The 13406-nt window shown below is 42.8% G+C and overlaps 1 protein-coding gene across 1 annotated transcript in view; it reads right to left on the minus strand.

The window, feature by feature from the left end:
- Prmt9 (protein arginine methyltransferase 9) overlaps positions 1-12795 on the minus strand; it is a 50921-nt gene extending 38126 nt beyond the window's left edge. Inside the window, exons 1-4 of the mRNA XM_041663440.1 lie at positions 12452-12795; positions 6509-6657; positions 3692-3928; positions 1280-1447 (exon numbers count right to left, since the gene is read on the minus strand). Of these exons, the coding sequence (XP_041519374.1) occupies positions 1280-1447; positions 3692-3928; positions 6509-6657; positions 12452-12634 (737 nt within the window). The 5' untranslated portion in view covers positions 12635-12795. The remainder of the gene's footprint in view (positions 1-1279; positions 1448-3691; positions 3929-6508; positions 6658-12451) is intronic.
- Positions 12796-13406: the final 611 nt, after the last annotated feature.

The raw sequence follows: 13406 nt of genomic DNA on the forward strand, positions 1-13406 counted from the left end.
ATTTATAGGTATCTTAACAGCAGGGATGACTTGGGTATCCTCCACAGTACCTAGACCCAATTAGACCTACAGACAGGAAACATTCAGTATTTATGACTGCATACACTTAGAATACGAAAAATTCCTCAAACCGTCAAGTCCTGCAACTTAGCTCAGAAATTGGCTTATTGTCAAAGTGAACACATAAGAGTCTGAATTCAAATCTCTATTTCATTTGCTTCAAAAGCAGTCTGTGTGGAAAATACAAATTAAAGTAACCGTAGCTTCAAGTCACTCCAAATCTTATGTGGAAGCCCTAATCCTATATTTAGAGACAGGCAATTATGGTTAAAGTCACCAACATGAGGTTCTAATTCAATAGGACTTGTGTCCTACTGAAAGAGCAAACACTAGCAATAAGTCACACACAGAGCAAAGGTCACATGAGGGAACAAAGAGCAGGTAGCCCACTGCAGCCCAGAGGAACTCTGCCTGAAAACTTTTGTGTCTGCTGTTTAAATTGTGACCTTAAGCTCCTAAGACAACTTACGATGTTTTGTTTTTTATAAAGTGAGTACACACCTGCACTAACAAGCTGATAATCATCATCACGAACAAAGACTACTGGAAAGTTTAAGTACCATGCACACTTATTAAAACTAAAAGAAGACTTAAAAATCGGAGTTCAAATAACAATAGAGTATAATAAATTCTTCATATGTAGACTACATTTAAGTAAGGCAGAAGAGAGACAGCATAGGCAGAGTTACAAGTGTCACATTAAGAAAAGGGAAAGTTCTTTGAAACGGTGGGCCAAATGCTTTTTAAATCCCTGCTAATTCTAATCTTCGTTGTTCTCCTGACCACCCTGAGATGCTGATGAATACCCAAGGCTGCTAAAACTGTTTCTACAGCATCTGAGAGATGCAAGGCAAAAAAACACTGCCAACTGGCACTTCTAACCTTCCATTTTCAACAAGGATAGTAATGAAAACGTGATGTCTGCTCAGGGTAGAATGTTCACACTTTATACACAGTTATTTAACACAGGAAGTCTATCCATTTTTATGGACAAAAAACATGAGCTTACATGATGTGTTAAAGATGGTTTTTGTTCAATTCCTCACTATCAATTTTCCTTGAGTTCTTAGGTACTCTTTAAAAAGCATGTTATCATAAAATCCTGTATCTTATTAAACTGGCTAGTAACCGTACCGTCACAGAATGAGGATGCTAACATTTTCGTTTATGCAAAAAGCTGGAAACGTATCTTCATGGTTTTGGTGAGTTATAAACACACCTTTCAGGAATGTGTTTTGGAATTTCTATGTCAAGTGACTTCATGTGTAGGAGCTTAATTCCAGTTTCCATCTTGTTTGCAGTCACGACATCACAGGCAAGCTCATACATGGTCTTGGATAACTCACAGGCATACACTGAGTGTGCACCAGCTTTTTTAGCAAACATGCTGCAAAAGAAGAAAGTCATTGTATCTTTTCCCAAATTCAATAAAATTATAATTCTTCAAACATGGATCTTCCTTCCATTCTTCAATATAACTATCATTTGCTCTGCTTTTAAAAGATTAGGGCTAGCAAGATGGCTCAACAGGTAAAAACACTTGCCATTCAAGTCTGACAACCCAAGTTCAATCTCTGAAACCTACAGTGGAAGGAGAGAGCTGACTCCTGAGAGTTAACTTCTGACTTTCACATGAGTACTATGGTGCACAGGCTTGCACGTGCATGTGTACACACAAAATATGTAGACATACAACCAGGCAGTGATGGAGAACATCTTTTTTTAAAGATCTATTTATTACATATATGATAGTCTGTCTCCACATATGCCTACAGGCCAAAAGAGGGCACCAGATCTCATTATAGAGAGTTGTAAGTCACCATGTGATTGCTAGGAATTAAACTCTGGACCTCTGGAAGAACAACCAGTGCTCTTGACCTCTGAACCAACTCTCCAGTCCCTGAGGGAGCATATCTTTAATCAGCACTCAAGAGGCAGAGGCAGCACTCTTTGAGTTCAAGGCCAGCCTGATCCACAGAATGAGTTCCAGAACAACTAGAGGTACACAGAGAAATTGTCTTGAAAAACCAATATATATTTTATATATATATATATATAAATTATATTTAATATATATTAGATATGTATATTTTATACATAATCTAATTAAAAATTAATCAGCTAAGATAAGGCCAAGGATGATAGTGCATGCCTTTAATCCCTGCACTTAGGAAGTTGAAGCAGGTGGATCCCTGTGGGCTCCAGGCCAGCCTACTCTACACAGCAAGTTCCAGGACAGCCAAAGATACACAGTGAGACACTACCTCACAAAGACTTTTAGCCTGGCAGTGGTGGCACACGCCTTTAATCCCAGCACTCGGGAGGCAGAGGCAGGTGGATTTCTGTGAGTTCAAGAAGAGCTAATTCCAGGACAGCTAAGACTGTTACACAGGGAAACCCTGCTCAAAAAAACACCAAAAAAAAAAAAAAGACTTTTAAAAATTAAAATAAAAAGAATTGGGTATGTTGGAGCACATCTTTAATTTCAGCACTTGGGAGGTAGAAGCAGGTGGATCTGTGTGAGTTCAAGACCAGCCTAATCTACAGAGGGAGTTTTAGGACAGCCAGGGCTAACAGAGAAACCCTGTCTCAAAAAAGGGAAAAAAAAGAAAAAGAAAATAGTAATAATAACAACAACATAAATAATAAATAAAAGAAAGAATGAACTGGAATACCTTTTAAAAACAATTCAGTAAATAATGACATCCACACAGTTTTTTGGTTTTGTTTGTTTGTTTGTTTGTTTGTTTTTTCTGACAGGGTCTGTCTATATGGCATTAGCTGTCCCGCAACTTTGAGACCAGGCTGGCCTCAAAGTCACAGAGCTCCTCCTGCCTCTGCCTCCCAAGTGCTGGGATTAAAGGCATGCACCACCACACCCAGCTCAGCATCCACACAATTAAGACATCCACACAATTAAGAAGTTTGCTTAATGGGCTTTCTAGAATCCATCAGAATGTTAACATAAAAAAATAAAACTCATTATTCAGAATTTCAATAAACCCAAGTTTTCCTTAGTTTTCTTGAATTATTGATAGTAAAAATTACAATGCTAATAGTTGCATCAAGCCGGGCATTGGTGGCATATGCCTTTAATCTCAGCACTCAGGAAGCAGAGGTGGATCTCTGTGAGTTCAAGGCCAGCCTGGTCTACAAAGTGAGTTCCAGAACAGCCAGAACTGTTACACAGAGAAACCCTGCCTCAAAAAACAAAAAGAAGAAAGAAAAGAACAGCTGCATTGTTGAAATAGAAACGACGGGCTACATTCCTGGCGCCCGGCCGCCCGCACGGCGAGCTTTATCTGAAATAATTACACGGAAACTGTATTCTTTTAAACACTGCCTAGCCCATTAGTTCCAGCCTCTTATTGGCTAGCTCTTACATATTGATCTAACCCATTTCTAATAATGTGTGTAGCCCACAAAGTGGTTTACCAGGGAAGATCTTAACCTGCATCTATCTGGAGTGGGAGAATCACGGTGACTCAATGCTTCCTCCATCACTGCATGAATACTCTAACAATATTTTGAAAAACAACTGCTATTCTTATATACCAATGTTACAATTTTGGTAGCTAACAAAACTGTTTATTCATGTAAATATAATAATAAAACAATAATTATAACAAACCTCAGTATTCCAGTTCCTGTGCCAATATCTAAGACACTCTTGGACCCCAAGCTCACTGCCTTCTGGATTGCTGCATTGTAAATCCTGTTCCTCTTGGTGTCATTGAGCATGATGAAGTGCCAGCGCTCCACCAGCCAGTTTGCAACACGATAGAAGTTCTCCTTTGCATCACTGAAATCAGGGTTGAGCTTCACTGCTTTATGAAAATACCCAGCCGCCTCATCTCGAAAGCCCATTCTAGAGGGGGAAAAATGACAGAATACTTCAACTCTATGCGATTAGTTACAGTGCCTCTGTTCATGCACTGACCAAGCCTGAGAACCCTTCATCACTACCCCATACCCCAGAGCAGTCTCCTTGGCAAATTTCTCCTTCTGTGGGGACGGCACTCTCCTGACTTCTGAATTTCCATCTCAGAGATTCTGGGGTTGGGCGTGGGGGTGTCAAAGGCATTAATGTGTACTGAATATGAGCATATAAAAAATTTTAAAAGGGGGGAAATACTACCAAGTCATCTGAACGTTGCTTCTCAAACTGTGGGGAAAAACTCCGACACTGTTTAAAATAGTTACTCATAGGCTGACTGCACTGCTCATGACCAGTATGTGTCTCACATACTATCGGAATTCAGTAGCATCCAAAACTGGTCTATACTTTGTTCACCCCATGAGCTCCTTGACCAGAGATGTCCACTACTATCAAATTCTATACACGGCTGTCACAAATCAGTAATTTACAGACCACACATTCAACAGAGCAGAACAAGTAGAATCCTCACTTCTTTCTTCACAAGCACCTTTATTCGCCATCCATTCTAAAGAAACTTAATCATCACTATTCATTCCAGGCATAGACAGATGAGACCAACTAACAAAAGGGCAATACTATGTTAAATTATAGGCATTCATGCTTTAGTTTAAAACTGAAATATTTAAGGTCAGTACATGTTCCTTCTTTCTTACCCTGAAGATAAAGGTATCTCTTTATATTTTCTGGAACTGCATAGCACACATCACAGTAGAAAACATATGATATTAATGTGACCAAGCCTCGTCATGCTGAACCAAAATGTGTAACAAAGGAAGACTGCTGCTCAATTAATTTGTCAGAACTGAAAAGAATGCATACACTCCCTTCTCCAGAGCCCTAGCCCTGCACAGTCCTGAGTCAAGGAAGGGCCCCTTGGGAGTAGGAGACAAAACTACTAGGTTGATTATTGTGCTAGTTTGAATGTAGGGAGTAGCACTATTAGATGTGGCTTTGTTGGAGTTAAGTACAGCCTTGTTGGAGGAAGTGTGTCACTGTAGGGGTGGGCTTAAGGTCTCATGTATGTTTAAGCCATGCCCAGTATCTCAGTTCACTTCCTCTTGCTGATCAAGCCATAGGACTCTCCGCTCCAGCAACACCATGTCTGCCTGCATACTGCCATGTCCCAGTATGATGAATGCAGACTAATCTCTGAAACTGGACGCCACGGCCACAATGGAATGTTTTCCTTTAAAAGTTGCCATGGTCATGGTGGCTCTTCACGGCAATAGAAACCCTAACTAAAATAATTATCAACAGCCAACAGAATCTAGATATACTTAAGAGAAATTCTGTGCACACTAAGGTGCTTTTTAGTTCATTACTAATAACATCAATGACCTGAGAGGATGCATGGTAGAGAAATGCATAAGAATAAACTAGAAGGAATGTATAAAATGAGACTCATTTAGTAAACTCTTAAATTTGAAATTGCAACTTGTCAATTTGGCAGAACCATGTTCTTTCCCCCATTTCTTTAAAACTTTCAAATGCAGAGGCAATGCGAACCTTTTACTGTAGTCCTGTAATTTCTCAGGAATGGGCACGGCTTGTACTGGTGTGTACAGAGTTTACATGGCAGGCCTGACTGGTGACCTCTGAGAAGCCTACTCACAAGGCTGACCTTTGACTGGCACGTAAGCACTTGGATGGATGAAGAGCGATTCAATGTGCCTCGAGGCTTACATAAGTTACCTTCCATGCATGGGGGCGCAGCATCTAATGGGGTGGCACCAGCAGCAATGATGGCAGCTTATCCTTGATTCCACCCAGTGGAGTCTCATCAACAGAGTGCTCCCAGTTTTATACTTCCCCATCAGGCTTTCTTTGGCACTCCAAAAGAAAAAATTCTAGCAAGTTCTAAAGACTTTCTGGCAAGGCATCCCGTGAACCACAGCACTGCCTTTTCAAACAAGGACAGGCTCTGAGTTCCTTCAATACTTCCCCAGTCTCCATGGGTCAAACCCTTAAACAATAAACTATAAAACTGCAATGGCCAGCAAGATGGCTCAGCAGATAAGGGTTCTTCCCACTAAGCATGAAAACCTTAGTTCAATCCCCAAACCAACATGGCAGAGAGAACCAACTCCCAAAAGTTGTTCTCTGACATCCACAGGCACATTACCCACACACGTGTACAAATGCGCACATATACCCAGATGTGCGCACATAAAATAAATCTAATTTTAAATTGCCAGATTACATACCATATTTACTATTCTTATATTCTTTTGAGTTCTCCTTATTACTAACTAATCACTCATTCTTTTGATCCTGCTATAGTTAATTATTTACATTAAACTTTCCCTATTTAAATCACCCTATCTATAGGCATGGTAGTGCATACATGTAGTCTCAGGCTAAAACATCTCATAAGTCCACAAATTCCAGCCCAGACTGAGCAGGTGGTTAAGACTCCATCTCAAAACTAACAAAGTTAATGCTAACTTATACTTGCTTTGGACTGATAAAGAATAGTCTTCAACAAGTAACAGTGAAGTCACTACAAACCTGAAGAGATGCTCTCCCATACTATTGCAAATCACTTCATCATCAGGAAAGAGTTCCAAGGCCTGCTCATAGCAACCAAGTAAGTCCTGTACTCGACTGAGTGCATCAAGCTCTTCAGCCCACTTGAAAAGTGTATACTGAAAAGTTTCCTTTAAAACAAGAAAAAAAGACAAATTAGCAAACAAGAATAAAGAACACACAACTCTAACTGAAGATTGCAGCAAATGGAATGATGACTGAAATGAATGATGACCTAAAATCACTAATTTTCAGTAAGTACTGTTTACCAAATGTGGTGGTTCAAATAAGAATGGTCCCATAGGCTCTTATATTTGAATGCTAAGTCACCAAGGAGTGGTACTTGTTTGAGAAGGATTAGAAGGGGTGGCCTGGTTGGAGGAAGTATGTCACTGTGGGTGGGCTTTAAAGTTTCAAAAGTCCAAGCCAAGTCTAGTGTCTGTCTCTCTCTGTCTCTCCCACAGCCCCTTCCTTCCTTCTCTTCCTGCAGATCAGGACGCAGCTCTAAGTTATTGCTCCAGTGCCATGCATACTTCCTGCCATGCTCCCTACAGTGATAATAATGCACAAAACCTCTGAAACTGAAGTCAGCCCCAATTAAATGCTTTCTCTTCTACGAGCTGCCTTGGTCATGGAGATTCTTCACAGCAATATAGCAGTGACTAAGATACCAAATAAGCACATGTAAAAAAAATACTATGTAGAATCAGACAGTATGATCTTCCTGTAAATATCTGTTCTTAGGGGCTGGAGAGATGGCTCAGCGATTAAGAGAACTGACTGCTCTTCCCGAGGACCTGGGTTCAATTCTCAGCACCCACATGGTAGCTCACAACAGTCTGAAGATCCAGTTCCAGGGGATCTGACACCTTCTCACCAATGCACATAAAATAAAGTTAAATAAACCATAAAAAAAAAAATTAAAAGAAAAAGAAAAAAAATCTGTTCTTAGCTGCCCTCTCCCCTGCCTCTGCTTTCTGCAGGTAGCTATGCATCACGAGTGTCCTTGTTCATCCTTATTCATCCCCAGTACACAACCGCATATGTGCTAATGATGTAGCATGTACACATCTACTTAGGCCCTTGTTTTCCAGCCCTCGGACTCTGGCTATCTCCACCCACCACACAAAGGTCTCCAGTCATCTCATCAACCAATGTGCAAAGAACTAGAATGAAAACTCAAACATGCACATGAATGTTGCTTCTATCTTAAGAGAAATTTAAGAATCTTTAAAAAGTTCAACATGTCCTCAATTGTCAAACCACCTTTCCTTCACAGGTTACAAAAGGATACAAAGGTATTATTCCGTCTCAAAACACAAATCACTACTTACTGCTACCCTGTCGTACAAGGTTCCTCCAAGATTAAAACATTCCATCCTTTAGGAAAGGTCCTTACAACAGAAGGTAAACAACTCAAGATAGCTTCAGGAAGTCCCTGAAACTGAGCAGATTCACTACCCCTCTACCTTCCATGCACTCTCACAATAGTGCTGAGAGTCACTCAGACAAGCCAAGCTGCCAGGAAGACTTTTGAGATCAGACCAGCTAGCCTGGAACAAGCAGAAACCAGCCAGGCTACCAGGAGGTTTAGACCAGGGGCAGCTGGAGAGGATGCTCTCCAGTCTGTTGTGCTGCCAGCAGGCTGTGCAGAGTGCTTCAGTTTCCAGCTCTGTGAGTTGTCGTCCATGCTGGGGAGGGCTTTGACGATACACCTGTCTTTAAGCTATTTCTATCCCTGTAAGTAACCCCAATAAAACTCAATGGTTCACTTAGTCTTTCATGGTATCTAATTGGTGTAGGAGGTTCTTCTTTCTATGTGTTGCTTTCATTGGTCAAATAAAGAAACTGTCTTGGCCTTTTGATAGGGCAGAAACTTAGGTAGGTGGCAAAGACAGAACTGGATGCTGGGAGAAAGAAGGCAGGCAGGGAGAGCTGCCATGAAGTTGCCAGAGTCAGACATGTTGAATCTTTCCCAGTAAGCCACAACCTTGTGGTTCTACACAGATTATGAGAAATGGGTTGAATCAAGATGTAAGAATTAGCCAAGAAGAGGCTAGCTATAATGGGTCAGGCAGTGTTTAAATGAATACAGTTTCTGTGTAATTATTTCAGGGGTTAAGCTAGCCAGGCGGGACAGAACAAAGGGTCCCGTGCTCCTCATACAACCTCTAACTTTGGTCTATCAGAGGATCCCTACCTGGGTGAGTAGACATGTATGCTATGTTCCCCCAAGTTTGGTCACAACACATCCTACTCTACTATCTTTAAATCTGCTGCTTTCTGACGAGCTCTACTGCTCCAACCTAACCTGGCCCTCAATCACTTGGTAAAGCGCAGTGACTACCTTCTCACTGCCCACCCAGCTCCAGTCTCACCTTCCTGCAGCTGTTTTCCATGATACTGCTCTATGGAGAAAAGGCAGGCTCTGACATTCCACATACAAACTTTACACATAAGAGTTAATATCAGGGGGGGTGGAGAGATGGCTCAGAGGTTAAGAGCACTGATTGCTCTTCCAGAGGTCCTGAGTTCAATTCCCAGCAACCACATGGTGGCTCACAACCATCTATAATGAGATCTGGTACCCTCTTCTGGCATACAAACATACATTGCAGGAATGTTGTATACATAATAAATAAATAAATCTTTAAAAAAAATCCAAAAAAAAGAGTTAATATCGGAATTATAACAGTTTACTAGAAAAACAAAGATAATGAAGGAGATCCTATTATATGGTAGATACTCTGGATATCTAGAAATTATATAAATGGATCAAGAGTTCTATAGATTAGTAGATTGCTCAATGGTTGAGTATTCTTTCCTAGGTTGCTTAAGGCCCTGGGTTTGGTCCTTGGTAACAACAAAAATAAGTAAATGAATAAAACAGTTAACGAGCTGGAGAGATGGTTCAGTAGAGGAAGAGGCAGACAGATCTCTCAGTTCAAGGCCAGCCTGGTCTACAAAGCAAGTTCCAGGACAGCCAAAGCAACACCGAAAAACCTTGTCTCAGGAGGAAGGGGGAAGAGTACTTGTTGCTCTTGCAGAAGACCCAGGTTAAGCACCCCAGACAGCAGCTCACAACTGGCTATAACTCCAGCTCCAAGGAATCCAATGCCCTCTTCTGGTCTCCTCCATGAAGGAACTCTAGCCAGTCCAAGTGCAGCAAGCATGGGTCTGGTCTGGCAAGTCTTACCCTTCTCCCTCATTCCCTGTCTTGCTAAAAACCATTAGCTTACCATTTCTAAGGCTAGCCACCAAGGTCTATTCCCTTATTTGGCCACTTCCTCCTCCTGAGGCTGCCTACCAAAGGCCAGCTATCAAAGTACTGAAGTCCAGCAATCAAAAGCCCCCTTTGGCTCATCTGATTAACATTCCCAAGTAAAACTAAACACCTTATCCTAACACAGGGTCTCCCCCTTTATCTTTATGAACCACCAATTGTCTCCTCTTTATCCAGGGCCAATACCCCTTCTCCCTCTCCCTTGTTCCCTTCCCCTTTCTCCCTGTCTTATATCTCCTGTCTTAGTCTCTTACTTCCCATCCAGTATCCCTGAGGCAAATAAAAGTCCTTTATGCTGAGAACTTGGTCTTGTGGTATCCTGAGCCAGAACTGCACACATGTGGTACATATCCACACATACAGGCAAATACTCATACATATTAAATTTAAAAGTTTTAAAACACAAATGGTTTAATGTGACCAAAGTGTGGGTATAGGTAGTAGAGAGGCTTTCAGAAAAGCAAACTTCTGTAAATGAGGCTTTTGCAAAAAGAAAAAAAGAAAGAAAGAAAAAAGAACTTTGTTTCACATAAAGCCAAGCCAGTTACTACGCTACTGAATGCTGGCCATCACCAGCTTGTCTGTTTTTAATAAAAAGTTAGTACAGGGTCGCATACAACCCTACCTCAAACTCATTATGTAGCTGAAGATAATCTGGAACTTTTGATTCTCCTGCCTCCACCCCCTAAGCGCTGGGATTACAAATGTGTGCTGCTGTACTAGCTTTAAACCTGGCGCACATTAGGACAAATCCACCAACTGAGCTATGTCTCCAGTCATATAGTCAAATTTCACATAGTTTTTCTGTGCTAGCCGTGGAACCCAGAGCATCATACTCAGAGCTGTGGTACAGGCCTATTCCCCAAGTCAAACAACTGCCATCTTGGAAGGAAGTTTAGCTGTGCCCACTTGCCAAGATCATACCAGATGGACTTGTTGACTGTTTAAATCTTTCCCAGAAAGGTAGGCTGGGTCATGAGACCCTCACCTGAGTATCCCGCTGTTCATACCACCTGTTGTGTGCAACGCTGCCCTGACTGCATAGCCTCAAGTAGAATCTAGAGCTGTGGTTTGAGAATGCTCAAACTTTAATTAATGTTGTATTATTGCTGTGACCCTTTAATACAGTTCTTCCTGGTAGAATGACCCCAATCATAAAATTACTTTTGTTGCTACTTCCTAACTGTAATTTTGCTATTTTATGAATCATAATGTAAACATGTGATATGCAAGATGTGTGGCCCAAAGGAGCCACAACCCACAGGTTAAGAACCTCTGGTCTCCAGTATATAACCAGGGAAGACAGTGGGAGGTGGCAGGGAGAGAGAAGCCATGCAGCTAGGAGAAAGCTATCATTCCTGTGGGTAAAGGCTTTCCAGTGCAGCCTTCTGTAGGGGAGCACCCACATTGCAGTAAGTAACCCCTCCGCTGTGCTCTGTAAGTAAGCCCAGTGAATTCACTGCTTCCCCGGAGACCTCAGTTTGTTGTTGGGATCTTAGGAGAAAGGGCAGATACACTTTATGTCTTCCCCGGGATAAGAATTCTACCAACATAAGCACTCTACCATGTTCTACACTCACACCAACTATTTATCTTGTCCATTCACAGAAGCAGCAGCTAGAGCTGAGCCAAGAGAAATCATCTTGATGAGACTGCTTTCTACACGAGGGAGCAAACGACCTAGAATACTATGTAACAGATCCTGAAATTTCTGTGAATTACAAGCGCCTAATGTTACTGCCATCTGGTGGACATAGGACAGACCACGCTGCTAAACAAGAAGGAAGACTGAGGCCTGCAAAATGTCAACAGGGTCAGATTGAGAAATGCCGGGATGAACACAGCAAGAAGGTCCACAGCTTAAACTGAATGTGCAATTCAACTGCTTTGTGAAACTGAGATTCTAACACATGAAAGTGTACAGTAGTTCAGCAGGGTAACTGCTGCACATGAGACGGACCATCAGATAAAGAGTCCCTTAGGGTTGCACAATTTATCCAACTCCGGCTGAACAGTATTCCTTGTACACATGATAATTTCCTTGTACACATGATAATTATTTCCTTGTACACATGATAATACAAAGCCTTCAAGGCAGGGCTAATTAAATTACATACTGGAGGAGAGAAAGGACTACCTAGTGGCATTGGCATTTAAAGGACATTTGGATTTTCTTTTTCTTTTTGGTTTTTTTCGAGACAGGGTTTCTCTGTGGGATAGTTCTGACTGTCCTGGAACTCATTCTAGACCAGGCTGATCTCGAACTCACAGAGATCCATCTGCATCTGCCTCCCGAGTGCTGGGATTAAAGGCGTGCGCCACCATTGCCCGGCGGCCTTTGGAATCTTGAGAGGTAGAAATTTTCAAACAGATGTGAGACAACTTTTGACTTGTTACTAAAACCTCGCTGTACCGAGTTGGGCTGCAGGAGGCCCAGGAGGGAATCGACTTCCATAGTAATTAAGGTGTCTCAGTCTCTGTGTCATCTCTCTCTCTCTCTCTCTCTCTCCCTCCCTCCCTCCCTCCCTCCCTCCCTCTCTCTCTCTCTCTCTCTCTCTCACACACACACACACACACACACACACACACACACACACACACACCACCCTGGGGTCGCTGTTAGGGTCGCAGGAAGGCCTTACCTTCACGTCGTCTTTGAGCTCCGGCGCCAGGCTGAGCACTAGGAGGTAATGAGCATAGGCAGTGCCGAAGTCCCGGGCGCCCAAACAGTGCTCAGCGCTCTGCAAGGACCGCGCCACCAGCCGATCCCGGCCGGCCGCACCTGCGCCACCGCCCCGCCGGGGTCTGGGCCTCGAGTTCGGCATGGCTCAGGCTCCGCTCCGAAGCCCTCGAGGAAGGCGCTCTCCTCCGGGAAAAGAGACTCTCGACGCCTCACTTCCCTGACACCCAAGGAAGCAACAGAAGGCGCAGAAGGAAAACGCGCTCTACACAGAGCGAAACCCCGCCCACCTTCTCCGCATCGGGCAGCCGCCCGCGACCAGAGGCGACGCGCGGTGATGACGCCACCCGGGCGCGCCCTCTAGGGTAAGCCCCACCCCCAGCGCCTGGGAGCTCCTGAGCGTGGTCCCTTGCACTAGGTGTGAGCCTGTCCGTCCTCTCTCCCTTCTCCTGTGCAGCCCCTGCGAGTGCCAGGCCCTGTTTTTCAACTTAACAGGCATGTGCGATGCTTAGGCCCTCTGGAGCATAGCGCCCGAGTCTCACTATTGCAAAATGAAATAAATCACCTTAAATTTGGTCATGGTGTACTCTTAGCATCAGATATTCTTTAAAAAAAAAAAAAACAAAAACACGTGAGGCGAAACTTTGGGTTATGCTCGAAAAAGAAAAAGTAGTCTCCGCGAACTGCGTCAAGGTCACACAAGTCCGTGGGATGGTACAGCTGAATCCGGATTTCCTGGTGACCTGTTACATTGACACAGAAGACCTGTGTCGCATGTGGCCTCTTAGATAGAAGTCCAAAAGTTTTTAAAGATCTGCAGGAATTATAGCGTTAGCTAATTTTGTTGCCATTTTCAAGAGATTAGCAGTGTGTAGAGTGGCTAATAAGAAATGGAGGATAGAGTATTTTGGACATCA

Source organism: Microtus oregoni, unplaced genomic scaffold (assembly GCF_018167655.1).
Source record: "Microtus oregoni isolate MIOR12 unplaced genomic scaffold, Mior012 000014F_ref0000157, whole genome shotgun sequence".
Taxonomy (NCBI): Eukaryota; Metazoa; Chordata; class Mammalia; order Rodentia; family Cricetidae; genus Microtus; species Microtus oregoni.